Source organism: Bufo bufo, chromosome 3 (genome assembly GCF_905171765.1).
Source record: "Bufo bufo chromosome 3, aBufBuf1.1, whole genome shotgun sequence".
Classification (NCBI taxonomy): domain Eukaryota; kingdom Metazoa; phylum Chordata; class Amphibia; order Anura; family Bufonidae; genus Bufo; species Bufo bufo.
In genome coordinates this window covers 698,014,775-698,041,309 of record NC_053391.1, presented here as the reverse complement: position 1 = coordinate 698,041,309, position 26,535 = coordinate 698,014,775, and the positions used below count along the sequence as shown (strand labels likewise).

At 50.1% G+C, this 26,535-nt stretch overlaps 1 protein-coding gene across 2 annotated transcripts in view; it reads right to left on the bottom strand.

Annotated features, from left to right (window-relative positions):
- The window catches only part of LOC120996606 (ecto-ADP-ribosyltransferase 5-like), a 107,488-nt gene that overhangs the window by 11,846 nt on the left and 69,107 nt on the right, over positions 1 to 26,535 (bottom strand). For both annotated transcript variants that reach the window (XM_040426634.1, XM_040426635.1), the window contains exon 4: positions 26,059 to 26,535. In XM_040426634.1, coding sequence (XP_040282568.1) covers positions 26,059 to 26,535 — 477 coding nt within the window. The remainder of the gene's footprint in view (positions 1 to 26,058) is intronic.

Here is a 26,535-nt window from a genome sequence, read left to right as displayed (position 1 = left end):
TGTACACTGGTTCACTCAGAGGGTGAGTTAGGAAGAAATAGGGATAGAGATATAAGAGGGAGACAGATGCTGGGACTCAACCCCTCAATATGTCCCTATTACTAACTATAGAGCTAAACTCTCTCTGACTGCCCCTAGATGGCCCTCAGACCTATCCATTGACTGCCCAGCTTTGTCAGAAGCAAAAAGACCAGTCACTCACTAGGGCAGGCAGACCAGAGAAGTACAAATAGACAAAAACAGAAACTATAGAAAAAAACGTTCCTACGCGTTTCACTGACCGATGCCAGATCATCAGGGGACCAGAATGTAATTAGCCGGAGCACAGGCAGACACCAACAACACAGTATACGCCTGTTGTATCCTAATTCATAGGTTGCGGCAGTTAGCTAGAACGATCCATAGAATGTAACTGGATGTACTTAACTTGCCCATGTAGTCAGCCTGCGTCCTCGGTCCGCACCCCACACCCCACTGCCATACGCAAGAAACCAAGCTCCACAGTACCTGTCCTGCCGCAGAGTTCGTACAGATAGTCGTCAACTGCACGTTTCTGCTGGAGCAGCCTATCAAGCATATACAAGGTGTAGTTACTGCGCGTCGAGCAGACACAAATCTGACGTCTGACGGGCAGGTGGTGTCACCGCTAAGCGTCAGCAAGGCCAACCATTGCCGTGTTAGATTTTCTAAAATGGGCAGAGATTTTCCTGGCCTGCCGCAAGACATCCTGGACCCCGGGGTATTTGGCAACGAATCGCTGCGCGACTAAGTTCATGACTTAATAGGATGGAAGAATCTCCTCCGTCCGTACCACTAACCTCCCCTTCAATAAACCACACCGACACCGACTTGATTGGAGAAATTGACCGTGATGGCCGAACTTTATTATTCACATATAATAATAATAAATAATCACGACAATAATGACAATAATAATAACAACCGACACATTAACACAACCTTCAATGTTATGACCCACTGCACAGTAACAAAAGGATCCTGGAGGGCAACCCAAACCAGCGCCATCTTCCTTAACCGTCTCACCTTGTACTTCAAGCTTACCCTCGGCCGCACTCACCGACCCAAGAGCACCAACTGCTTGAAGTAACCAAGTATCTCCTCCTGTAGGCCTTTTAGCCCAGACAGGAGCCCCCATCCTCGGCATTCAGAAACCACATGAGATGCAGGCTCCAACATGTCCCGCATCTCTTAACCATTGAATCGCTCCCCCAGGATCCCCTAACAATCAGCCCAACCAGACGCCATCCACTAACCACCTAAAATAGGGTGGGAGGGTGGGAAACGCGCTTCACTATGCCAGCCACTGACTGACGCCCCACCTCCGGCCTACATATACTGCCCGCCAAACTGCACGTCCTCCCCTTCCTTCCTTAGGCCCACCCCTACCCCACAACATTAACCCCCTACTGTCCTACGGTCTTCCCCCCAAGTCAATTCGCACTACATTATGGCTGCGCCCCATTCCGTCGCTTTCATGACTTAATAGGATGGAAGAATCTCCTCCGTCCGTACCACTAACCTCCCCTTCAATAAACCACACCGACACCGACTTGATTGGAGAAATTGACCGTGATGGCCGAACTTTATTATTCACATATAATAATAATAAATAATCACGACAATAATGACAATAATAATAACAACCGACACATTAACACAACCTTCAATGTTATGACCCACTGCACAGTAACAAAAGGATCCTGGAGGGCAACCCAAACCAGCGCCATCTTCCTTAACCGTCTCACCTTGTACTTCAAGCTTACCCTCGGCCGCACTCACCGACCCAAGAGCACCAACTGCTTGAAGTAACCAAGTATCTCCTCCTGTAGGCCTTTTAGCCCAGACAGGAGCCCCCATCCTCGGCATTCAGAAACCACATGAGATGCAGGCTCCAACATGTCCCGCATCTCTTAACCATTGAATCGCTCCCCCAGGATCCCCTAACAATCAGCCACGAGAAGACCACCGGTGACACCTCACCTGTGGGCGTCCCGCCAAACCCTCAGGGCCGTCTCCAAACCCTCCTGAATGCTCAAAGCCCACATGTCAATACCGACATCATTAAGGTGCACACCATCCGCTCTCAAGAACTGAGGCGACGCCGCCTCCAATTCCCGATGGCGCACCACTATACCACCTTGCCTGCGAACAAAGCGCCCCACCTCCTTATTCAATTTCGCCCGCGCCTTATTGATCCGCTCAACCGACCTGGCGAACCTCCAACTACTTCTCGCCACCACCTCCGACCAAACCAGCAAAATCTCAGGAAAATCCGCCAGCAAACGCAACACATCCAACTTAATATCCCGGATCACATCCCGGGACCGACGTACCCCCAAATCATTCCCGCCGACATGAAGAACCAACACGTCCGGCGGCCGATCCAACTGTACATTCAAATAGATCTCCGGCAAGACTCTCCCCCAAAGAAGCCCCCGCAAACCAATCCACCTAATCCGCATGTCCTCCGCCGAAAAACCCAACTGGCGTCCGTTCCGCCTGACGTCCGCTCGCAAGGCACCCCAATGAACATATGAATGCCCAAAAATCCAAGTCAAACAAGGAGCCGACCCTGCAACAAAACAAACACAATTAAAAACACATCCAAGATTGTCAGATACTTTAACAACTTCCCCACCCCAAAGCCCTCACCAGCCATTCACAACAAATGGGGCCGGATATATGACCGAAAACAATCCGACTCCCAACGACCTATACGCCGAATGACCTCCTCACCTAGGCCCCACCTAGCCGCCTCCGTCGCGGCACCTATCCGAAAAGAATGAGAAGCGTATTCCATAGCGGGAAAACCAGCAGCCACCAAGCACTTCCTGAAAACAGCGACAAATTGGAAACGAGACAACCGAGACCCATCCTGATGAATCAACAACGTCCCCTTCCCACTCGGCCGCACCTCCCAGAAATCCTCCATACAAAGCACAGGACAAAGCACAGACCCTACCAATGGCCTCAGCCATAAAACAACCCCTCTACCCTCCTGGTCCGTCTTAGACCTGCGAATGCAACACCGCAAAACACCATCCACCAAACCAACATCTTCCCATAACAAACCCCCAGTGCTCGTGCGACTCGCTGCCACCAACTCTGAGATGCGAAACGCTCCAAAAAATGCCAGAGAAAAAGCCGCCCTAAACAAACACACTTCATATGCCGACATACACACCGATCCCGCCTCTGACCATAACTTCTGCAACACCGCAAATGAAACCGGCCTGCGATTGTCCCTCCGTACTCCGCAACGGCGGTATCCCTTCAACGCCTGCCGTACCATAAAACACTTAGACACATCGGCCATACCTCGCAACCGCAACCAAAAGGCGACAGCCGCTAACCTCTTTGACGCCACTGAAAAAGATAAACCTGCTGCATAAAACGTTCCTAACCAGAAAACCAATAACGTTCGAAAATCGTCCAGCGAGCTACAACCCCCAACTTGCTCAATCAATTCCTCCCACAAAGACCACACAGAAGAATAAGCAGCCCACGTACCGTTACTAAGTGACCGCCTAATCAGGCCCGCTGACACCCCAAGGCCACGCTCCAGAGCCACTGAGGACAGGGCAACCCCCGAATTTCGGCACCCGGCGCCAAGCCGCGGAAACGCTCCCACTGAAAACGAGAAAGGAAATCAGCCAATGAGTTATTCACTCCTGGGACATGCTCCGCCACAAAACAAGCATTCAATTGCAAACCCCTCAGCACGAAGTACCTCAGCAAATTCAACACAGGCGGTGAATTAGCCGACTGACTATTAATTGCTTGCACAACTCCCATGTTATCGCAGTAAAAACGCACCCGCCGATTCCTCAGCCAGTCCCCCCACAACTCAGTGGCCAAGACAATAGGAAAAAGTTCCAACAACACCAAGTTTGAAAGTAAGCCAGCCTGCCTCCATTCCGCCGGCCAACCACCTGCACTCCATTGTCCCCTACAAAATACACCATAACCACAAGAACCAGACGCATCCGAAAACAACTCCAAGTCCACATTGCTAACCACCGCTTCCATCCACACCGACCTACCATTATAATCCAACAAAAAATTCTCCCACACCACCAAATCATCCTTCACAGCCCCTGGCAACCGTAAATAATGAAAAGGCGCAGTAATGCCCGCAGTGGCTAACGCCAAGCGACGGCAAAAAACCCGCCCCATTGGCAAGATGCGACAAGCAAAATTAAATTTTCCCAAAACTGATTGAACCCGCTTAAGTTGCACCTTCCTAGCCTTCCTCAGAAACACGACCTCCTGCAAGAGATCACGCACCTTATCCTCAGGCAAACGACACTCCATAGCCAAACTGTCAATCTCAATACCTAAGAACTTAATGACCGTGGCAGGGCCTTCCGTCTTATCCGCAGCCAACGGAATTCCGAAACGCGCCGCAACCCTCTCCATTGTATGCAGCAGCACTGCGCACACCCTAGATCCAGCCGGACCAAGAAACAAAAAATCATCCAGGTAGTGCAAAACCGAGTTCCAACCCGCCTCCTGTTTCACCACCCATTCTAAAAAACAACTAAACGACTCAAACAAGGAGCACGAGATCGCGCACCCCATCGGCAAACAACAATCAACATAAAAACAACCATCCCACTTAAAACCAAGCAAGTGCAAACTGTCAGGGTGAATGGGCAACAACCGAAAAGCAGCCTCAATATCAGTCTTAGCAAGCAGGGCGCCCTGCCCGAAACGCCGCACCCACCGCACTGCCTCATCAAAAGACGTGTATGACACTGAGCATAACTCGTCCGCTATCCCATCATTCACAGACCCACCAAGCGGATAGGACAAATGATGAATGAGCCTGAACTTATTGGGCTCCTTCTTAGGAACCAAACCCAATGGGGATACCCATAACTCCGGCAAAGGACACTCTGAAAAGGGGCCTACAACTCTGCCAGCCGCAACCTCCTTCACAATTTTATCCCTCACCACATCAGGGTAGCGCAAAGCTGAAATCAAATTCCGGGAAGCAACCCGCGTCCCCACCAAACTACACGGGATAATAAACCCCGCGGTAAACCCCTCCAACAACAACCGAGCCGCCTCCCTATTTGGGTACATCCTTAAATACGGCTCCATCTCTTCCACCCTCACCGGAGTCACCCCTCTTTTGCATAACCTCGGATCCCTTACCTTTCCCCCTCCGGAAACACCGGGACAGGCTATGGGAACCTCCGCAACCGGAGCACTCATGCCTAAACCTGCAGTCGGACAAGAACCGGCAATGTCCTTCATTGAATTGCCAGCAATAACCCTTTTTTTCCCCAACCTGAGACTCTGCAGCCAAGGCACCCCCGGCCGCTCCACGAAAGGGCTGAGACCCTCCACCCCGAGGTGCTGCCATCAAACGCATCCACAGACCAATATCCTTATGGTCCCAACGAATGCTAGGCCTGACCGCCTTCCGCTGCCGGAACTGCTCGTCGTACCTAAGCCAAGCCACACCCCCATACGTCCGATGCGCCTCCCCAATAGCATCCATATAGCAGAAAAGAGCCGAGCAGTGCTCTGGCGTCTTTTCCCCAATGACGCTGGCCAAAATTGCAAAAGCCTGCAACCAATTCTGAAAAGTACGCGGAATCAACCTAAACCTCCTCCTTTCTTCCTCCTCCTTCTTACTCTCATCCAGCTTACCCCTATCCAAATTAAATTTCTCCAAAGGGAGCATAGAGAAGATCTCCACATATTCATCCTTCCATATCTTCTCCCTGACCTCCGGCTTCAAATGAGCCCCCAGCGGCCCCTCAAAACATACATAAATCTCACCCTTTGCTGAATCCGCCAACCTAACACCATCAACCACATCATCTTTTTCCCCAGCTACCCGTCCAGAACCACAGGCCTGGCCACCGGCCACCGCACCCCCACTCACACTCAGTAAACCCTGCGCCGCCCCTGGGACCACCGCCAAATCAGCCGCAGGAGACCACACAGCCGCCGGATTCCCCACTGCACCCGGACCTAACCTTGATAACAAAGCAAGCATACCCGATAATACATCCCTCACCAAAGCTTCAGAACCCCCCCCACTATGTAACCCTGAATTCCCGACCCCCCCAACATGCATTTGACACGCCGCTCTCTCACCTGGCCGTCCCCGGGCGGTGTCGCCGGCAGCCGCAGACCTCCCTTCTGATACCACGCACGAGACGTCACCTCCAGATGGCCCAGCGTCGTCCATACCACCAGCCGCAGACTCTTCACCCGGATCCACTTCGCCTTCCTCCAACTGGAAAGACTCCTCCTCTGACTCCTGTTGCAAAGGGCCAACGTCCGCAGCCCCTTGTGAAGAGGAGGCCCTCAATCCTGGCCGCACACCTCTCATCCCGGCGACTCCCAGTGAAGCTGGCTCCACAGCACCAGCACTGTGAGCCGCGGTCCCATGCAGCCGTTCCGGGGGCTCATCCTCTACCGCATCCCTTGAAAAGGCGCCTTGTCGCCGACCCACCACCAGGGGTCGCGACGCGCTTCTTCTCCCAGCATCATCGCTCTGCGCCTCAGGCCCTCCCTGATGACGTCGCCGATCAGCAGAGCCTGACCGCGACGCAGGACAACTCCTCACCCCGACATCCACGAGGCCCAGGCCGTGGAGCGACCCGGCCGCAGCCACACCGTCGCCGCCTGCAGGTAATACAGACCCGCCTCGTCTCTCCCGCACCGCCTCTCGCGGGGAGACAGCCGCACGCACCTGCCTTCTTCCTCTCGTCGGCCGGGAGACGGGACCCGCACCAGACCGTCCCTCTCCCGTCGTCCTGCCCTCTCTCCTCGCCGTCCTCCCGCTGCGTCTGCGAACCGGCTCAGCCACAGGCATCGCAGGCTGCAGCGGAGGGTTCCTAATGGGGCTCCTCATTCGCCGACGCAGTCTCGGAGTCGTCTCAGGGCTCAGGCGCTCAGGGGGAACTGAACGCCTAGCCCGGCCGGAACGCACCGCCTCACCAGTCGCAGACGGGGGGTTCAGGACCGACTGCATGGTCTCTTGTAAACGGGCCGCACCATGTACCTGTACAGCTGCCCTAACCGCCTCCAATAACTCTTCCAGCGACGACATCTTGGCCCTGCAAACGCGCTTCACTATGCCAGCCACTGACTGACGCCCCACCTCCGGCCTACATATACTGCCCGCCAAACTGCACGTCCTCCCCTTCCTTCCTTAGGCCCACCCCTACCCCACAACATTAACCCCCTACTGTCCTACGGTCTTCCCCCCAAGTCAATTCGCACTACATTATGGCTGCGCCCCATTCCGTCGCTTTCAGGACATGTGCCTTGCACGGCACGTGTGTCATTTTGCCCTGTTTCAGCACGCTCAGCAGATTGGCACCGTTGTCGCGCACTACTTTACCAACTGTCAAATTGAGCGGGGTTAGCCACTGATCGGCCTGTGGCCGCAGAGCTGAAAGCAGTGCAGGACCGGTGTGGCTCTTGGCTTCCAGGCACAACAGCCACAGCACAGCAGGGCAGCGTCTCATCTGGCACGTCAAATAGGTTCTGGGGAGCTTGGGGGGTGCATCAGAAGAGGCAGTAGCAGTGGAAAAGGAGGAGTCAGCGGAGGAGGAGAGATGGAGGATAGAGTAGGAGGAGGAGAAGAAGAGGCAGGCCTGCATGCAATACGTGGTGGTAACACCAAATCCACACGGGTGCCATGGGTTACATGCTTGACGGCCGTCAGAAGTTTCACCCAATGAAAAAGTTATGTACCTTCCCTGCCCGTGTTTGCTAAACCACGTGTCTGTGGTCAGATGTATCTTGGCACCGACACTGTGTGCCAGAGATATATTTACTTGCTGCTATATGTGGCCATATAGCTCTGGGATGCCCTTTTGGAAGAAATATTTCCTTCCGGGGACCTTCCATTGCAGTGTGCCAATGGCTAAAAATTTTCTAAAGGCCTCAGAGTCCACCAGTTCATATGGCAGTAGTTGGCGGGCTAGCAGTTTCCGACAAGCCAGCGGTCAGCCGTTGGGCACCTGCCCGACCCCTACCATCCCTGCGGAATGGCCTGCCTCTTCATCTGTCTGTCATTTTCAAAATGACCTTGTGCCAAAGTACCTAGAGAAGAGCAGTATTTGTGGAAGCAGGTATATCGCAGGCCTCAATCAGTATTTGGTGGAAGCCGGTATATCGCACCCCTCAATCAGTATTTTGTGGAAACAGTTATATAGAACACCTGAATCAATATTTGGTGGAAGCAGGAATATCGTACCCCTCAATCAGTATTTTGTGGAAGCAGGTATATAGAACCCCATAATCAGTATTTTGTAGAAGAAGGTATATCGCACCACTAAATAATTTTTTGGGGGGCAACAGGTATATCACACCCATTGCAAATAGTTGTTCCAATAACGCTTGTCCCTCTATATACCTGCAGTATCGCAGCAGAACCGCACACAACTGCCGCGCGATACAAATGCACTATAATATATTTTCTATGTTACAAAGTATATTATAAGTATATCCCACCCCTCTGTGTATCGATAGCACACCTATACCAGTCATTAAAAGGACTTTTGTGGCCCTATTGGCTCGCGTTCGGTGTCCCTAACAGCCTGTCCCTGCTCCACACAGCAACCTCTCCCTACACTGGCAAAACACTGAATGTAAAATGGCTGCCAGATCGGGTTCTTTGATAGGGTGGGGGTGTGTCCATGTGCTGAAATGTCTTAATTGGCTGTCCTGTACCACCTGATGGATGTGTCATGGGTCAAAGTTTGGCGCAGTGCAAAAGAATATTGTGCATGCAAACATCGCCATATTTTCGCATGTTTGGCGACTCGCAAACTAGAAAAATTCAACCCAAAATTACCGCAAAGCCATCTCTATTCACAGTTCTGCTGCCAAACGAATCAGAAATTTTGGCGATTCCCTTCAGAAAAATGTGTGCATACTGTGTTAATTGGTGGGAAAAACTGCAAGGAGAATGAAGATGGAAGATCACATGACCCTGGGGGTTTGCCTGATTGGCTCAGAGGCTGACGGACGGGCTGTAAGCCAATCAGGGGGAAGGTTCTTGTGCTCAGAAGCCAGAGACCCCATTCTGAGCACAGTTTGCTGTCTGAGAGCATGTGCTGTAGCCGTGTCTACCAAAAAGTAATAACAGACACAAGCCAGAAATGTAGGGGTGGGAGCTACACAATAAATAGCTAGGGAAGTCAGGGTTTTATCAGGGAGAGCATACGGTGTCCACTCAGAGGTCTATGTGTGTTTCATACGGTTTTTATACAGCTGCTGACAAGGAAAAAGTTCATGTTGCACTGCAAATTCTGCAATCAACTAAATCCTGAAACAACTTCATTGTTTCTGTAAATGAACAGCTACAGTTTCTACAGTTTCTAAGTCTTTTATAGGCTTACTGCCAACACCTCTAGCACCAGCAGCCTACATTCTGCTTCAAACACTGCACAATTGCCCCCACCTTTTTTTTTTCTAAAAACAAGTTTCAATTTTGCTACCTTTTATAACTAGGCCCTTCAGTGCATTTTAGTGTGTCAATACCTGTGTGTTTGTAGAAAGGGACATATAATTGCCCTTCTTTTATTTACTGAAAAAACAACTGCTATTTTGCTAATGTGTACACTTAAGCAGCTTATCGCATTTTACCGGTATGTTCGTAGCAGGGCACATTTAATTTCCCCAGTTAGTTATTAAAAAAAACTGTTTCAATTTTTAGTTATCCTTTATAATTGGACATTTCAGTGCATCAATATACCAGTTTCATTTAACACTTTGTATTGCATTAATAGATCATTGCAAATTTGTAAATTGTCAATACCAGTCTGCAGTGTGTTTAATTACAGAAAAAACACTTGCAATTTTGCTAGTACCATTTAATAATCTGTGTACCAAAACTGTGACATTTTATTTGTAGGCCTCATAATAAAATGTCTGTTCAAAGGAAGAGTGGACAGCAAAAGACCCAGGCCTTGTCCTCCAAGAGTCAGAATGTGGGTAGTAGCAGCACCAGCTGTACAGCCAGTAGTAGTAGTAGTACTCTGATCAGCGCCACCTATTATTCAGGACAAAATTGATGAGATTGTGCATTGGATGGCTTACTCCTCCTCTCAGTCATAGCAAGATGATGTAGAGGTGACCTCTGAGTCTGACACCGTGCGTTGGACCCGGCATTCCTACTTCTCCTCCTCCTCCTTTCAACCCCAGGGAAGTCTTGAAGTGGTGTCCTCTCTGTCTTCACTGCCCCTACCATATAGGGTGCCTCCTTTTTATTAAAAGAAGCAACAAAACCCCATGTGCTATGGACGATACTCACGGTTGACGAATTGTGTGAGAACGGTCAGTGTTTGGACTGCCCTGAGGAGGAGGTTCAGGGGGAGGTTGGGGACCCCATGCATAGCTGTGTTGGTGGTGATAGTATTGGTACTTGTAGCCATGGTAATGGTGGTAGGGGCAGTGGTAGCGACAGTGGCATTCTGGGCAAATACAGACCAGGGAATCGGGAGGGGAGCCAAGGAGCCCACCATGATATATCACAGTCTGATAAAAGTGGCAGGAAGAGTGAGGACTTTGATGATAACTGTATGTTGGACAGGATCTGGTAACCAGAACCTCCGGCTCCTCAGCAAACTGATGAATACTGGGTAGCCATGCTTTTAGACCCTTGTTATCAAAGCAAAATGGGGGAATGTTTTCCTGTTGTGTATAGGGAGGCCACGTTACTTTATTACCAGCTTGCCACAGCTTTCAGCGATCAGAAGCCTGCTGCATACATGTCTGACCAGGAGTTCCCTATCGCCCCCAAAAGAGTTACCCGCTTCTCGCCATCTCCACTACCACAAGTAGCAGAACCTGCAGCCCCAGCAGCAGCCAGTTCAGTATTATGAATATGGTGGAGCAGTTTTTTCATGTGTCTCTCCAGGCTGATGCAAATCAGCACACGGAGACGTACTGCCTGAACACCACGTACAGTTCTACCAGGATGCTGGTCTTCTGGACAGGCAGATTGGCATGGTGGCCAGAATTGGTCCAGTTAGCCCTCTCTGTACTGTCTTATCAAGCCTCCAAATTCATCTCAGAGCGGTAGGTGGCGTTGTCCCAGCCAGATGGACAAATTTGTCCTCCACCAGAGTACAAAACATCATTCTTGGATCCATGAGGATTTACACACTACTCCGATGAATAGATGTGCCATTGCTCAAGGTGGCTGTTTGTCTCTGGCTCCATCATGCCACCAACACAGTCTGCCTGCCTACCATCATGTACAGTTGCAGCTGCTACTCCCACCACCACTTCCACTTCCAGAGCTCCTGATGACATCATGCTAGATAAGAAAAAAACTCAAATAAAAGGACCTGGGACCTTATAATTAGGGATGAGCGAACCCGAACTGTATAGTTCGGGTTCGTACCGAATTTTGGGGTGTCCGTGACACGGACCCGAACATTTTCGTAAAAGGCCGGGTTCGGGTTCAGTGTTCAGCGCTTTCTTGTCGCTTTTTGAAAGGCTACAAAGCAGCCAATCAACAAGTGTAGTGTACGGGGACTGTAATACCCGTCACTACCAAAGTGTCACTTGGTGTGCTGTCGTCCCTCCTTAGTTATGGAGAAGTTGGTATATGTCAGTTTTATAAAATGTCATGTTATGCAATGCTATGTATTTCCTTGTTACTATGACACTTGCATGTACAGGCCTGCTAGGGGTGTCATTCCAGCTTCTAGTCATTAGAGGGAGCTAGGGAGCCCTAGTTTATATAAGGCCCAGTCAAGGAAGCAAAGGTCAGTCTAGTGGAGAGCTCAGAAGTTTCTAGAGCCTCAGGAAGCTGAGAGGGACAGAGGCAAAGTGCAGAGAAGCAAGAGGTACTAAAAATAACAGAGGAGGTACTTTCTAAAGCTATAGCCAAGGATATAAAGCCAGAACTAGGTTATTGGGCCTTGGTGAAGAATTGCTATATTCCAGGATCAGACAGAAATAGAGTGCAAGCTCCTGTAGTGCAAGTCCTGTGTTCAACACTCTGTGATCACCTTGCTAAATCTGTAATTGCCTGCATCAACCGTATTGCAAAATCGACTGTATGCCAAGGAACTGCGATTCCAATATTGTCTCTGCATGAAAACTACTAAAGTTGGAGTTCTGTTTTAATACCACGTGTTCCTCAATTTATTCCTGCTATCCGCAAACGGCGTGCCACCGTTTAATTGGCACTGGCGTCACGAACAATTTCTACCATCACCTGCCTATGCAAAGAGTCAGCCGTCTCAGGTTAGTGTCATTGCACTACTACACCCAGAAACTCTATTACACACAACTTGAGTACGCTGCACCTCTCTTTTGGCGTCACGAACAGGATACGCACGCTTTATAGTGCAAGAAGCGTGAACTTTGTGCCTTATACAGTTGCCCTGTGACCAAAGTGACAAATTGCCTGTTTATTGAAAGTGGACTTTGTGGACTGAAAATCATACCAAAAGTGTTCCTAAAACCTCTAAAAAGCGCTGTGCAGTGTTGCGCTACCAAGAGGAAGAAAATCGCCACATTGGAGTGTGGTTTTGTGGACTTTTTACAATCCTGCTTGCTGTCAGTGAATGGACAGCGTTTTGCTAAAGATGGCCACCGGCCGCCTGGAGTAAAGTTTCCCGCGCTGCTGAGGACCTTCGTGGGCGGATCCCTGCAAAGACACAGAGAATCCCGCCCCTCGTCATCATCGCACCGCCGCGGCCCTGCTTCTTCTACGTCACCGCGTACTCAGGACGTCCGAAATCTCTCGAGACTTGGACTGCGCAAACCCGGCGATAACGGTAAGAACTTGTAACCGGAGGGAAGGGGATTGTTCCGGCCCCTTTAGTCGCCAGCGGCCATATCTCAATAGACTACCATGTCAGAACCGGGAGTGCCTGAGCAGCCGGCCCCGGGAGAGCTTGCGGCTCCTAATCATCCTACAGCCCCCAGCATGATGCCCTTTACCATGCCTTACTATTTCGGGGCCCCATGGTTCCCTCGCTACAGGGGAGAGACCCATACCCTAAGGGATTTTAAAGAAAAGTTGCTGGCACTATTCCGACTGTACCCCATAAATGCCGACCAGCAAATGGAAATCCTGCTGGCACAACTGGAGGGAGCTGCCCGTAGAGAAGTGTTATCCTGGCCTGCTACTGAGCGGAGTACTCTAGAACAGATATTCACCCGCCTCAGAGCCACTTTTGAAACAAGGACTGCCTCAGAAATAAAGATGCACTTCTTTGGCAAGAGACAGAAGTCCGGTGAGTCCCTCCGTGACTATGCCCTATCACTTCAGGAAGCTTTAGGGGCTGTAATTCAGATAGATCCCAAAGAGGCTGATAACCAGGACCAGACCCTGAGGGAACAATTTATCACCGGGGTGTCTAGTGAACAAATAAGGACCCAATTAAAGATGCTGTCCGCCCAGCACCCTAACAGTGCCTTCCTGGACTTTAAAGAACTGGCTATAAAAATTCTGGGGTCCGCAGTATCTCCTGAGTTGAGCACCCCACCTGAGTCATCAGCCTGCAGGCCAAAACCGCTTATCACTAACCGAGCTGAGGCCGGCCAAGCTGTTCAAGTGTCAGCTACTGATACTATTGCCATGCTGACAGAGCAAGTAAATCACCTCACTAAAAGTCTAGAGAAGGTGTGCAGAAAAATAGAGGAATGGGAAAAACCCATAATGTCAGAGGAAGAGTTCCTGTCACCTCCTAGGCCGTTCTCACCTCCATACCAAGAGACTCACCCCAGGGATCCTGGGAGGCATAATAGAGATCGCAAGCGGCCCGTGTGTACATACTGCAAAAAGCTGGGACACACAGAATCCACGTGCTGGCAGTTAAACGGGCAACCCCTGAGGCTGAGGACCACCCCTCGGGAGGTAGAACACTAGGTCCAGAGGATCCAAATTGGATGCCACGGTATGTAGGATCCCATCCTAAAATCAATATAGAGATCAACGGGGTCCCCTTTGAAGCCCTATTAGATACTGGGTCTCAGGTCACTACTATTCAGCTGCCTGCATTTGAAAAGTTCTGGGACACCAACCAGTTGACCCAGCCGCCTGAATCCTGGGTGGAAATTATCGCCAGCAATGGCAAACCAGTAAAGACTCATGGATACTGGGAACCCACCCTGCAGGTGGGAGAAGTAACCCTGCCTCAACAGGGAGTGATCGTAGTACAGGCCGGTGACAGAGGAGGACATCCTGTCATTCTAGGCACCAATGTCTTCAAAAACTGTTATTCAGAAATACTTGCTGTATTACATCAGACTTTGCCCACAGCTTCCTCTGCATCCAGGAGGGTGATTCAAAAGACTATTACTGTGTTAAGTGCCCCTGCAGAGGTTTGCTAATGAGAAAGGAGAAATTTGTACTGCCAGGATTAGTGATATTAAGCCTGTGACTTTGCCTCCTAATTCTCAAACTCTTTTATGGTGTCGTGCTGTCCTGGGAGTCCAAGGCCGAGATTATCCAGCCCTGGTGGAACCAATCCAGATGGAGGATTACCCTTATGTGAGAGCTGCCAAGTGCCTGGTGAACGTCTCCCAAGGTAAAGTACCTGTCCGTCTGATTAATCTGAGTAATCATCCTGTTGCGCTTACTAAGCATTGCCGTGTTGCCCAGCTGTCCCAGGTGTCCTTCCAAGACATCATTCGTCTTCCAGTGACAGAAAAGCCGCCAGCTGCAGTCAGCGGACGTCCGTCGGTGACCCAGCCACAAGTGCCCTGGTGGGAAGAGCTCCATGTGGGGGACGAGACTACCCCCCAACATCAACAAGAAGGGATTCTACAGCTGGTCAAAGAGTACCACCAGGCGTTCAGTAAGCATGCTACTGATTATGGGGAGGTGAGTGCCATACAACACACCATACCTACTGGCTCTCATCCTCCTATCAAGGAGAAATACAGACCCTTACCACCTACTTCATATCAGACTGTAAAAGAAATGATCCAAGAGATGAAAGACTCTAATGTAATCCGGGACAGCCGTAGTCCGTGGGCTGCACCCCTGGTCCTTGTAAAGAAGAAGGACGGTGGTATCCGTTTCTGTGTGGATTATAGGAAAATTAATCAAATAACCCACAAAGATGCATACCCACTGCCCCGCATTGAGGAGTCACTAACTGCTCTGGGCTCGTCTGCCTATTTCTCCACATTGGACTTGACCAGCGGCTACTGGCAAGTACCCATGGCCCCCGAGGATAGGGAAAAGACTGCTTTCACTACTCCCATGGGCCTGTTTGAATTCAATTGTATGCCGTTCGGGCTATGTAATGCCCCAGGACCTTTCCAGAGACTAATGGAGTGGTGTTTGGGTCACAAAAACTTCGAAACAGTGCTGCTGTATCTAGATGACGTCATTGTGTACTCAAAAACATATGAGGACCATCTGAAACATTTGGCAGAAGTATTTGAAATCCTTATCAAATATGGCTTGAAGGTAAAGCCATCCAAGTGTCACCTGCTCAAACCTGCAGTAAGATACCTGGGGCATGTAGTAAGCGGAGAGGGCGTGCAACCTGACCCTGATAAGTTAGCGGCTGTCCGTAATTGGCCGGTTCCTACTACCGTCAAAGAGGTGAGGAGTTTCCTTGGTTTTGCCGGCTACTATAGACGTTTTATCCCCCATTTTGCTCAAATAGCGGATCCTATCCAGGAACTCTTGAGGGGGCAACCCAAAAAGAGTTCTAGAACTCCTGTGCCCATTGAATGGAATGAGGAAAGAGAGATAGCGTTCCAATTGCTAAAAAAGAAACTGACCGAGCCTCCTGTGTTAGGTTACCCAGATTATAGCAAGCCTTTCCATCTTTATACCGATGCTAGCAAGCGAGGCCTGGGAGCTGTGTTAGCCCAAATCCAAGAGGGAAAAGAGAGAGTGATAGCATATGCAAGCCGCTCCCTGAAAGGAGCTGAGAAAAATGACCAGAATTATAGTTCCTTCAAACTAGAGTTCCTGGCATTAGTGTGGGCGGTAACAGAAAAATTCAAGGATTATCTAGCCGCCACCCCGTTCATTGCATTCACTGACAATAACCCTCTGGCACATCTAAATACAGCTAAATTGGGAGCCTTGGAGCAGAGATGGGCCTCTCGCCTTGCCAACTATGATTTCTCTGTAAAGTATCGTGCTGGACGCACTAATGATAATGCTGATGCTTTATCCAGACTTCCCACAGAGACAGCTCCTGATGATGTACGAGATGCTTGGGAAGATGTAGAGATGCCGGCTTTCTATAACAAGTTTGCTCAACAGGACCAGGCTCGAGCTACCCATGGCAGAGCTGCCGTTCCTTCACCCTCCAGTAGGCCTGATCCTAAAGAAGAAAGGTGGGTGAAACTACAGTCTGAAAGTAGAGTGCTGGGTGAGTTGTTGGACTTCATTACTAGTGGCAGAGCCCCTTAGAGGATTCGGCGGAAGAGTGCAGATCCTGAGCTCATCAAACTGTGGAGACAGCGCCATCAACTCTTCATACAAAAGGGCCTATTGTTACGGAGAAGCCTAGACCCAGTGTCCAACGAGAGAGTGCACCAGATTCTCATACCCCGACGAGATGCAGGTATGGTGTTGGAGATGTACCACAATCAATCCGGTCACTTTGGGGTCCAAAAGACTGAGACTACTATCCGCCAGCGGTTTTACTGGGTAGGCATGAGAGAAGACATGGAGAAGTGGTGTCGAGAGTGTGTAGCCTGTGCCTTGAAACGAAGTGAGCACCATGATCAGAGGGCACCACTGAGACCCATTGTAAGTACCCGTCCTCTTGAACTTGTCGCCATCGACCATGTGAAACTGGAGCCTAGTCGCTCAGGGTATGCTTATGCCATGACTATTATTGACCATTTCACAAAGTTTGTTGTAGCAGTGCCTGTAAGAGACCAGACAGCCAAGACTACAGCCGAAATGTTCTGGAAGCACTTCCTCCTGCCCTATGGATGTCCAGAAAAGATCCTCACCGACCAAGGACCTGCTTTTGAGTCCCATCTGTTCCATGAACTGTGCCGCTTACACAACTGTAAGAAGATCCGGACAACGGCCTACCATCCTCAAGGTAACGGATTATGTGAAAAAATGAATCAGACCTTGATAGAGATGCTGAGGGCCGTGCCTCCTGAGAACAGTGGAGATTGGCCCAGTCTGTTGCCACAGCTCATGTTCACATACAATCATACCATACATTGTTCCACCGGGTATACCCCTTTTTACTTGATGTTTGGGCGCCAAGGGACATTGCCTGCTGATCATTCATTGGACATACATGTACCTGATTGCATTAAGCCATTACCTAACACCGACTGGGTTGCTGAGCACCAAAGGCGATTGGATGCAGCCAAAGTCATTGTTCAGGAACGTATGGACTTTGCTAGAGACCGACAGCAGAGAGACTATGATCAGGCAGCCCATGCAGAACCCTTGACCATAGGGGCCGTGGTATGGTTAAAGAATAACCGTCGTACCAGCAAATTGGACAGTAAGTGGGAGCGAAGTCCTTATGTTGTCACTGCAATCCCAAATGTTGGAACTCACACTTATGAGATCACCCGGGAAGACAAGGGTTCCCAAATTGTACACCGAAACCGGTTAAAGCTCTGCCTGACACCAGAACCTAGTGACGAGAGTTCTGGATCTGAATATCCTGTGTCAGAGTCAGCAATACAGCCCGAGGATCCTATGCAGGCTGTTAGTAATCTGAGGTATGACGCGGATCCCATGCATTGGCTTCTGACACCTTGGTTGAACTTGCTGGTGCCTGCTCCGGCACCTACTGTAGCTTCACCTCCAGAAGAGCCGGTTCAAGATGCTCCGGATCCAGTTCCCCCTCTCGCGGATATTGTTGTTCCAGTTGTTCCTGTTGTTCCAGTTGTTCCTGTTGTTCCAGTTGCTCCTGACCGAGGTCTCACGGATGGAGACCCTCCTGTTGCTCCTCTCCCTTCTACCTCGTTGCTAAGGGAAGAGGAGACCCCTGTGTTGAGAAGGTCTACCCGGATGACCAGGGGACGTCCGCCAGTCCGTTTAGGAGACTTTGATTATTCTGGTGGTGTCTCCTCCCAAACAGTTGCCACGGGCAATACCTTACTTGACATTTGTGCGCAAGAATGGACTCCTCCACGTGAGCCCTTGCCTGTGATACACCCACGGGAAACTCCTGGGTAGTTCCGTTATTTTGCTGTTCTATTATGGACTTATTCATTGTCATGGACTATCCTGGTTATAATGTTACGCTGTGCCAGGTCAGCGCCCCCGTTCCATTCACTATCCTGAGAGACGAGAACGACGCCCCTTGTCACTACCCTTCACCTTTGCCAATTGGACCTGATGTAAATGCAGATGAATTACATGTATATATGCCTGCCTGTCTCTATTTTCTATTTCAGGTAGAGATTCCAGTTGGGCGACCCATGATGGAGTACGAGGTCGTACTCAGCTTAAAGCAGTGGGGTATGTAGTGTACGGGGACTGTAATACCCGTCACTACCAAAGTGTCACTTGGTGTGCTGTCGTCCCCCCCTTAGTTATGGAGAAGTTGGTATATGTCAGTTTTATAAAATGTCATGTAATGTAATGTTATGTATTTCCTTGTTACTATGACACTTGCATGTACAGGCCTGCTAGGGGTGTCATTCCAGCTTCTAGTCACTAGAGGGAGCTAGGGAGCCCTAGTTTATATAAGGCCCAGTCAAGGAAGCAAAGGTCAGTCTAGTGGAGAGCTCAGAAGTTTCTAGAGCCTCAGGAAGCTGAGAGGGACAGAGGCAAAGTGCAGAGAAGCAAGAGGTACTAAAAATAACAGAGGAGGTACTTTCTAAAGCTATAGCCAAGGATATAAAGCCAGAACTAGGTTATTGGGCCTTGGTGAAGAATTGCTATATTCCAGGATCAGACAGAAATAGAGTGCAAGCTCCTGTACTGCAAGTCCTGTGTTCAACACTCTGTAATCACCTTGCTAAATCTGTAATTGCCTGCATCAACCGTATTGCAAAATCGACTGTATGCCAAGGAACTGCGATTCCAATATTGTCTCTGCATGAAAACTACTAAAGTTGGAGTTCTGTTTTAATACCACGTGTTCCTCAATTTATTCCTGCTATCCGCAAACGGCGTGCCACCGTTTAATTGGCACTGGCGTCACGAACAATTTCTACCATCACCTGCCTATGCAGAGAGTCAGCCGTCTCAGGTTAGTGTATATTGCACTACATCACCCAGAAACACCTATTACACACAACTTGAGTACGCTGCACAAGCATCATACTACTTGCCCCAAGAGGCCATCACAGCCATGCCTTCTATTGGCATGGCTGTGATTGGCCAGTGCAGCATGTGACCCAGCCTCTATATAAGCTGGAGTCACGTAGCGCCGCACGTCACTCTGCTGTTACAAGTGTAGGGAGAGGTTGCAGCTGCGACGTTAGGGCGAGATTAGGCAGATTAACTCCTCCAAAAGACTTCATTCTGTGATCGATCTACAGCTGTGGATTATTGAACTGCTGCTATTCAATTGCTCACTGTTTTTAGGCTGCCCAGAGCGTTTTTCAGTCACTTTTTTCTGGGGTGATCGGCGGCCATTTTGTGGCTTGTGGTGCGCCAGCACAAGCTGTCACCAAGTACATTTAACTATCAATAGTGTGGTTATTTTTTGGCCATATACTACATCTGGTGCAGGCTGAGCTTGTGTCACCCAAGTGCATTTAACCATCAATAGTGTGGTTATTTTTTGGCCATATACTACATCAGGTGCAGGCTGAGCCTGTGTCACCCAAGTGCATTTAACCATCAATAGTGTGCTTATTTTTTGGCTATATCCTACATCAGGGTCAAGCTGTCACCAAGTGCATTTAACCATCAATAGTGTGGTTATTTTTTGGCCATATACTACATCAGGGGCAAGCTGAGCCTGTCACCAAGTTATTCTCAATAACTTCACACACATACAATTCCCAATTTTGCAATTCTCTAAATTAGTGGTTTCTGCTGTATCAGGCCTACTTTAAATCTATCCCGAAAATGGTATATTAGATTCAAGGTGCTGATAGGGTAATTCTCAATAACTTCACACACACGCTACTGTGCAGATCCAAGTCTAATTCTGTCCGTAAACGTATACCTGTCACCCAGCGCCTAAAAAATAGGCCTCAAATTTATATTCAGCTAAATCTGTCATTACTTGTGTGCCTGTATTAGTGTAATATGGTACCTAAATAGATAGCCAGATAGTGTTAGGTGTCTGTAAAAAAAGGCCTGAATTTGAATTCAATACATTGGGCCAAATAATATTTTTCTTATTTTGGTGAACGGTAACAATGAGGAAAACATCTAGTAAGGGACGCGGACGTGGACATGGTCGTGGTGGTGTTAGTGGACCCTCTGGTGCTGGGAGAGGACGTGGCCGTTCTGCCACAGCCACACGTCCTAGTGTACCAACTACCTCAGGTCCCAGTAGCCGCCAGAATTTACAGGGATATTTGGTGGGGCCCAATGCCGTTCTAAGGATGGTAAGGCCTGAGCAGGTACAGGCATTAGTCAATTGGGTGGCCGACAGTGGATCCAGCACGTTCACATTATCTCCCACCCAGTCTTCTGCAGAAAGCGCACAGATGGTGCCTGAAAACCAAGCCCATCAGTCTGTCACATCACCCCCATGCATATCAGGGAAACTGTCTGAGCCTCAAGTTATGCAGCAGTCTCTTATGCTGTTTGAAGACTCTGCTGCCAGGGTTTCCCAAGGGCATCCACCTAGCCCTTCCCCAGGGGTGGAAGAGATAGAATGCACTAACGCACAACCACTTATGTTTCCTGATGATGAGGACATGGGAATACCACCTCAGCACGTCTCTGATGATGACGAAACACAGGTGCCAACTGCTGCGTCTTTCTGCAGTGTGCAGACTGAACAGGAGGTCAGGGAGGAAGACTGGGTGGAAGACGATTCAGGGGACGATGAGGTCCTAGACCCCACATGGAATAAAGGTCGTGCCACTGACTTTCACAGTTCGGAGGAAGAGGCAGTGGTGAGACCGAGCCAACAGCGTAGCAAAAGAGGGAGCAGTGGGCAAAAGCAGAACACCCGCCGCCAAGAGACTCTGCTACTGACCGCCGCCATCTGGGACCGAGCACCCCAAAGGCAGCTTCAAGGAGTTCCCTGGCATGGCACTTCTTCAAACAATGGGCTGACGACAAGACCCGAGTGGTTTGCACGCTGTGCCATCAGAGCCTGAAGCGAGGCATTAACGTTCTGAACCTTAGCACAACCTGCATGACCAGGCACCTGCATGCAAAGCATGAACTGCAGTGGAGTAAACACCTTAAAAACAAGGAACTCACTCAGGCTCCCCCTGCTACCTCTTCTGCTGCTGCCGCCTCAGCCTCTTCTGCTGCTGCCGCCGCCTCGGCCTCCGCCTCTGGAGGAACGTTGGCATCTGCCGCCCAGCAAACATGGGATGTGCCACCAACACCACCACCTACGTCACCAAGCATCTTAACCATGTCACACGGCAGCGTTCAGCTCTCCATCTCACAAACATTTGAGAGAAAGCGTAAATTCCCACCTAGCCACCCTCGATCCCTGGCCCTGAATGCCAGCATTTCTAAACTACTGGCCTATGAAATGCTGTCATTCAGGCTGGTGGACACAGACAGCTTCAAACAGCTCATGTCGCTTGCTGTCCCACAGTATGTTGTTCCCAGCCGCCACTACTTCTCCAAGAGAGCCGTGCCTTCCCTGCACAACCAAGTATCCGATAAAATCAAGTGTGCACTGCGCAACGCCATCTGTGGCAAGGTCCACCTAACCACAGATACGTGGACCAGTAAGCACGGCCAGGGACGCTATATCTCCCTAACTGCACACTGGGTAAATGTAGTGGCGGCTGGGCCCCAGGCGGAGAGCTGTTTGGCGCACGTCCTTCCGCCGCCAAGGATCGCAGGGCAACATTCTTTGCCTCCTGTCTCCTCCTCCTCCTACTCGGCTTCCTCCTCCTCTTCTTCCACCTGCTCATCCAGTCAGCCACACACCTTCACCACCAACTTCAGCACAGCCCAGAGTAAACGTCAGCAGGCCGTTCTGAAACTCATATGTTTGGGGGACAGGCCCCACACCGCACAGGAGTTGTGGCGGGGAATAGAACAACAGACCGACGAGTGGTTGCTGCCGGTGAGCCTCAAGCCCGGCCTGGTGGTGTGCGATAATGGGCGAAATCTCGTTGCAGCTCTGGGACTAGCCGGTTTGACGCACATCCCTTGCCTGGCGCATGTGCTGAATTTGGTGGTGCAGAAGTTCATTCACAACTACCCCGACATGTCAGAGCTGCTGCATAAAGTGCGGGCCGTCTGTTCGCGCTTCCGGCGTTCACATCCTGCCGCTGCTCGCCTGTCTGCGCTACAGCGTAACTTCGGCCTTCCCGCTCACCGCCTCATATGCGACGTGCCCACCAGGTGGAACTCCACCTTGCACATGCTGGACAGACTGTGCGAGCAGCAGCAGGCCATAGTGGAGTTTCAGCTGCAGCACGCACGGGTCAGTCGCACTGCGGAACAGCACCACTTCACCACCAATGACTGGGCCTCCATGCGAGACCTGTGTGCCCTGTTGCGCTGTTTCGAGTACTCCACCAACATGGCCAGTGGCGATGACGCCGTTATCAGCGTTACAATGGGCGATGATGGAAGAGGAGGTGGCCCAGGAGGAGGAGGAGGAAGAGGGGTCATTTTTAGCACTTTCAGGCAGTCTCTTCGAAGTGACTCAGAGGGAGGTTTTTTGCAACAGCAGAGGCCAGGTACAAATGTGGCCAGACAGGGCCCACTACTGGAGGACGAGGAGGACGAGGATGAGGAGGAGGTGGAGGAGGATGAGGATGAAGCATGTTCACAGCGGGCTGGCACCCAACGCAGCTCGGGCCCAACACTGGTGCGTGGCTGGGGGGAAACACAGGACGATGACGATACGCCTCCCACAGAGGACAGCTTGTCCTTACCTCTGGGCAGCCTGGCACACATGAGCAACTACATGCTGCAGTGCCTGCGCAACGACAGCAGAGTTGCCCACATTTTAACGTGTGCGGACTACTGGGTGGCCACCCTGCTGGATCCCCGGTACAAAGACAATGTGCCCACCTTACTTCCTACACTGGAGCGTGATAGGAAGATGCGCGAGTACAAGCGCACGTTGGTAAACGCGCTACTGAGAGCATTCCCAAATGCCACAGGGGAACAAGTGGAAGCCCAAGGCGAAGGCAGAGGAGGAGCAAGAGGTCGCCAACGCAGCTGTGTCACGGCCAGCTCCTCTGAGGGCAGGGTTAGCATGGCAGAGATGTGGAAAAGTTTTGTCACCACGCCACAGCTAAGTGCACCACCACCTGATACGGAACGTGTTAGCAGGAGGCAACATTTCACTAACATGGTGGAACAGTACCTGTGCACACCCCTCCACGTACTGACTGATGGTTCGGCCCCATTCAACTTCTGGGTCTCCAAATTGTCCACGTGGCCAGAGCTAGCCTTTTATGCCTTGGAGGTGCTGGCCTGCCCGGCGGCCAGCGTTTTGTCTGAACGTGTATTCAGCACGGCAGGGGGCATCATTACAGACAAACGCAGCCGCCTGTCTACAGCCAATGTGGACAAGCTGACGTTCATAAAAATGAACCAGGCATGGATCCCACAGGACCTGTCCATCCCTTGTGCAGATTAGATATTAACTACCTCCCCTTAACAATATATTATTGTACTCCAGGGCACTTCCTCATTCAATCCTATTTTTATTTTCATTTTACCATTATATTGCGGGCCAACCCAAAGTTGAATGAACCTCTCCTCTGTCTGGGTGCCGGGGCCTAAAAATATGTGACAGTGGCCTGTTCCAGTGGTGGGTGACATGAAGCCTGATTCTCTGCTGACATGAAGCCAGATTCTCTGTTATGGGACCTCTCTCCTCTGTCTGGGTGCCGGGGCCTAAATATGTGACAGTGGCCTGTTCCAGTGGTGGGTGACGTGAAGCCTGATTCTCTGCTATGACATGAAGACTGATTCTCTGTTACGGGACCTCTCTCCTCTGTCATGGGTGCCGGGGCCTAAAAATATCTGACAGTGGCCTGTTCCAGTGGTGGGTGACGTGAAGACTGATTCTCTGCTATGGGACCTCTCTCCTCTGTCTGGGTGCTGGAGCCTAAATATCTGACAGTGGCCTGTTCCAGTGGTGGGTGACGTGAAGCCTGATTCTCTGCTGACATGAAGCCTGATGCTCTGCTATGGGACCTCTCTCCTCTGTCTGGGTGCCGGGGCCTAAATATGTGACAGTGGCCTGCTCCAGTGGTGGGTGACGTGAAGCCTGATTCTCTGCTATGACATGAAGCCTGATTCTCTGCTATGGGACCTCTCTCCAATTGATATTGGTTAATTTTTATTTATTTTATTTTTATTTTAATTCATTTCCCTATCCACATTTGTTTGCAGGGGATTTACCTACATGTTGCTGCCTTTTGCAGCCCTCTAGCTCTTTCCTGGGCTGTTTTACAGCCTTTTTAGTGCCGAAAAGTTTGGGTCCCCATTGACTTCAATGGGGTTCGGGACGAAGTTCAGATCGGGTTCGGATCCCGAACCCGAACATTTCCGGGAAGTTCGGCCGAACTTCTCGAACTCGAACATCCAGGTGTTCGCTCAAGTCTACTTATAATGATGACATTACATTTGCTAAAAAAACAAACTGTGACCTCCTAGTGATGACAAATGCATATACAGGCGTTGAACCTATCTTGCCCCAGGAGAAAATTAATACTTCACTTTTATTGTTGCTGATTAAAATCTAAACTAAGCTTTAATTGAACTTAAACTATTGAACCAAAAGTCAAATAAGTTAAAAATACAGTCACCACTCCACTGTGATATCTGATTAATATCTGAAGTCAGTGGATCAAGAGGGAGATCAGTGCACTTTCTCTCACCCCCGTCACTTAAATGGCAAAATGCTGCCAGTGGTCGGCTTACAGCGCCACTAGACACCTAATCTAAGTTGTGGGAGCGCGGAGCTGTCAACCCAGTCGGCACGCATGCGCAGTTCAGGAAAATGAGATTTCCTGTTCTAAGTGCCTGCACAGCCGCAGTACGCACAGTACCTTTCCCCCTTCTGGAGTCTAAGTCTGTGCGCATGCGTAGTCCAACAATATCGGATCCTATGCTCAGAGTGCCGGCGCAGCCACCGGCTGGGCAGGACGTCACTGATGACGTGTGACCTGCATCATGATGGTGTGCCCTGGATGGAAAACCAGCTAGTAAGGTGTGATGGGGGCGACACACCTCTGTAGGGGGTGGGATCCATGACGCTACCTGCTGACAGGTATTGTGTCACAGAGTTCATTGGATGCCTAGTCTGTCAATCAAAGCATGACCTATATATACTTCCACCAGGTCAAGGTCACTCATTGCTGCCCATTCCCCTAAAGAAGCCAGGTTTACTGGTGAAACATGTTGGGGGCAGACCCTGTTTTTAATCCAGTAAATCACTCCACTGTTAGACAGAAGTAGTCCAGCCGGCCTACTTATCAGTGCTAGCATGTGTTAGCAGTCAGACACGGCATCAAAGCTGAGCCTTGTCCGTTTGCAGTGGCCACTGTCAATAGGATATATATATTGGCTTGACAGCACATGCAATACTCAGTGTGCTGCGGTCTCAGTGGGTTGACGGCTCCGCGCTCCCACAACTTAGATTAGGTGTCTAGTGGCGCTGTAAGCCGACTACTGGCAGCATATTGCCATTTAAGTGACGGGGGTGAGAGAAAGTGCACTGATCTCCCTCTTGATCCACTGACTTCAGATATTAATCAGATATCACAGTGGAGTGGTGACTGTATTTTTAACTTATTTGATTTTTGGTTCAATAGTTTAAGTTCAATTAAAGGTACTGAGCACAAGTTTAGATTTTAATCAGCAACATTAAAAGTGAAGTATTAATTTTCTCCTGGGGCAAGATAGGTTCAACGCCTGTATAGGCATCTGTAAATAAACTATTCAATAAACCTTACCCAGGTCATGTCCCGATTGTAAATAGCTGCTAGTGATGACATCACACTCACCTCCCAAGTATGCGCAGTTGAAGTAGCTGCACAGCTGCCCGGTGCTCTCCACGGTGTAAGTGTTTTTACTTTTCTTTATGTTTCTGAATTTTTCTGCCACTGGAATCAAGACTTCTAGTTCGTCAAATTCTGAAAACTTGTCAATGTCTACCCCAAAGCAGGTCGAGATGATGAAGAAAGGATTTGCGCCAAACTTTTCAGCCTCGCTCTTATCTTGGGAGGAGGATGTAAACTGGCCGAAGCGGAACTCTTTAGCGATGTTGATGTTGCCCAGTTTGGTTCCTCTGTAGGTGGTGAAGCGCTTGGCACAGCCTTCCCTCAGGACCTGCAAAGCTCGGGTCAGGTAGAAGTGAAGAGCTTTGAAGGGGAAATTCTTCATATAATAATCTCGGGACTGTCCAGCAATAGAGACGTTACCATTCAGCTGCTTGTAGATGGGGTGCGGCGTTTCCATCGTGTATAAAACCACCGCTACCC